The following is a 2,582-nucleotide window of genomic DNA, read 5'->3' on the forward strand; positions in this document are numbered from 1 at the left end:
CTATGTGTACATATATACATATATATATATATATATATATATATATATATATTTGTAATCACTTGAACTGCGCGACGAGATTTTTTAAAAACGTAGTTAAATTACTGTAGTAATATCAATTAAATTTGATGCTCAGTAGGTATTTATTAAAAAGATATCTTAATATGCTGGAAATCTGTAAATAAATTTATTTATTATTAGATAATTGTCAATTAGAGAACTTTCAAATTGTATGTCCAAATTGTATTTGTTGAAAAGATGTGCTTGAGATAAGTTAAATTATTACTTGGAATTTAATTAAACTTAATTCATAAATACTGTTTCTTTATAAAATCTTTTTTTTATTTGATAAGTGATAAAAAATAAAAAGACTTAATGTAATTGATGAAATTTGCTTCATTAAATTTTAATCAATTATAAATCGATTTTTATGTTATATACATTATTTTTATGTTGTACAAATTATTTTCCATCTTTCAATTAATTTTTGTATTCCCTACAATTGCAATATACAGATAAATTTAATCTCTATTATTTCCAAACTTTTACAAATTATGTCACTTATGGGATAATCTGATAAATTATTTCATCTGTACGAAGAGTAAAATATATAAAAAGTTGTATGAAGAATGCAATTTTCTTTTTAATAACAAATTGATAGAATTAATTATACTCAGCATTTCTTTACTTTTAATATGAAGCATCTGGATATATATAAAATATGTCCTTGATTTATTTATCTACTTTATCTTATCTGTCTAATGAGATTTCTACAAAAAATTAATTTTTTTAAATGAGACTTCTTAATAATAAATTGTATAAAAGTTTTACCAAAGAGATTAAATTATTAAAAAAAGAATATATATATATATATATATATTCTTTTATTATAATTATTTATTTATTATAACTATATATATCATTTTATTATAATTATATCAGTCTTGTATTTATTATTAGCAGACAATCCAAGAAGTGATCAGAAAGAAATAATACAAATCATAAGCTGTGTTAAGAAATTACATTATGACGGAATATAAGCTCGTGGTAGTTGGAGCTGGAGGTGTTGGAAAGTCTGCTTTAACCATTCAACTCATACAGAATCATTTTGTCGACGAGTATGATCCAACGATCGAAGACTCGTATCGAAAACAGGTAAGCAAATCAACTTAATTTTTTTTCATGATTTTGTAATAAATTCTAATAATTATTTATTTCACATTGAATATATTTTAATAATGTAGGAATTTAGAAGATTTAAAATTTAAACAGTTTATGTTTGTTTTTTTATTTCATTAAATACATCTCAAAATGTTAAACAGGTGGTGATAGATGGTGAAACGTGCCTTCTCGATATATTAGACACAGCTGGACAAGAAGAATATAGTGCAATGAGAGATCAGTATATGAGAACAGGAGAAGGATTCTTGTTAGTGTTTGCCGTAAATTCGGCTAAAAGTTTTGAGGTGAGTATGTTAGGTAGAGAGGCAATTCGTTTACGATTTTTAAATTACTGCATTGTGTGTTCAACATTACAGGATATTGGTACATATAGGGAACAAATAAAACGAGTAAAAGATGCGGAAGAAGTACCAATGGTCTTAGTGGGAAATAAGTGTGATCTTCAACAGTCTTGGGCGGTAAACATGACTCAAGCGAGAGAGGTCGCGCGACAGTATGGTGTGCCATTTGTAGAAACTTCCGCGAAAACGAGAATGGGTGTAGACGATGCATTTTATACTTTGGTGAGTAAATACTTTCTTCCTTCTCTACATCTTTAAAGTATTACATTTCAAAATAGCATGATAAAATACTCATAATATATTTTCATATACCGAACATTTTTTATAACTATGTTTGAAATAGTTTCGCGAAAAGTTTCAAGTGACAAAGTTCCGTCATGCATTTCAGGTCAGGGAAATACGAAAAGATAAAGAACGCACAGGTAAACCACCTGGCAGTAGTGGGCACAAGAAACGTCGATGCTTTATTTTATAAGTCTTTGAATAACACCAATATACTTTTACTCGATTACTACGTAAAAATAGGAGATATGAAAAGCCTTACATTATGTTCACAGCACAAATATTTACAGCTTATCCTATAGAATATTGTAATGAATTGCAAGCACAATTTTTTCTATACATTGAGAGAGAAGAACAAATTACCTAATAGTACGTTTTTACTAATGGGCTTATGTTGCATATAAGAATGTTTACATTTGGCAGCTTGCCATGCAATTCCATTACTGAAGCGTCTTAACCCTTGATTGAATAAAAGAATAGTTGATTTTTTTAATTACATGTATTTAATGTAATACAAAAAAATATTGAATTTTATATACATATATATTTTTTATATATATATGCTTATAAAATTTCAAAATTACAATTAATTTGCAAATTTTATTCTAATATTTGACAAGTGTTGGGCCCTCGTCTTTATAACGGAAAATTTATAAGACAAATAGACCGAAATAACGAATATAACATGTGGCATGAAATGTGACACATATATATATATATATATATATATATATATATATATATATATATGTACTAGTTATTTATTTATTAATATAT

At 26.0% G+C, this 2,582-nt stretch overlaps 1 protein-coding gene across 1 annotated transcript; it reads left to right on the forward strand.

Moving 5' to 3' along the window:
- Positions 1-1,026: 1,026 nt before the first annotated feature.
- On the forward strand, positions 1,027-1,998 carry LOC105617956 (GTPase HRas). The gene is made up of 4 exons (XM_012199492.1): positions 1,027-1,155; positions 1,323-1,466; positions 1,539-1,745; positions 1,912-1,998. Exons 1-4 carry the CDS (start codon positions 1,027-1,029, stop codon positions 1,996-1,998), a joined length of 567 nt encoding a protein of 188 aa, XP_012054882.1.
- Positions 1,999-2,582: the final 584 nt, after the last annotated feature.

Source organism: Atta cephalotes (assembly GCF_000143395.1).
Source record: "Atta cephalotes unplaced genomic scaffold scaffold00015, whole genome shotgun sequence".
In the NCBI taxonomy this organism is placed as follows: Eukaryota; Metazoa; Arthropoda; class Insecta; order Hymenoptera; family Formicidae; genus Atta; species Atta cephalotes.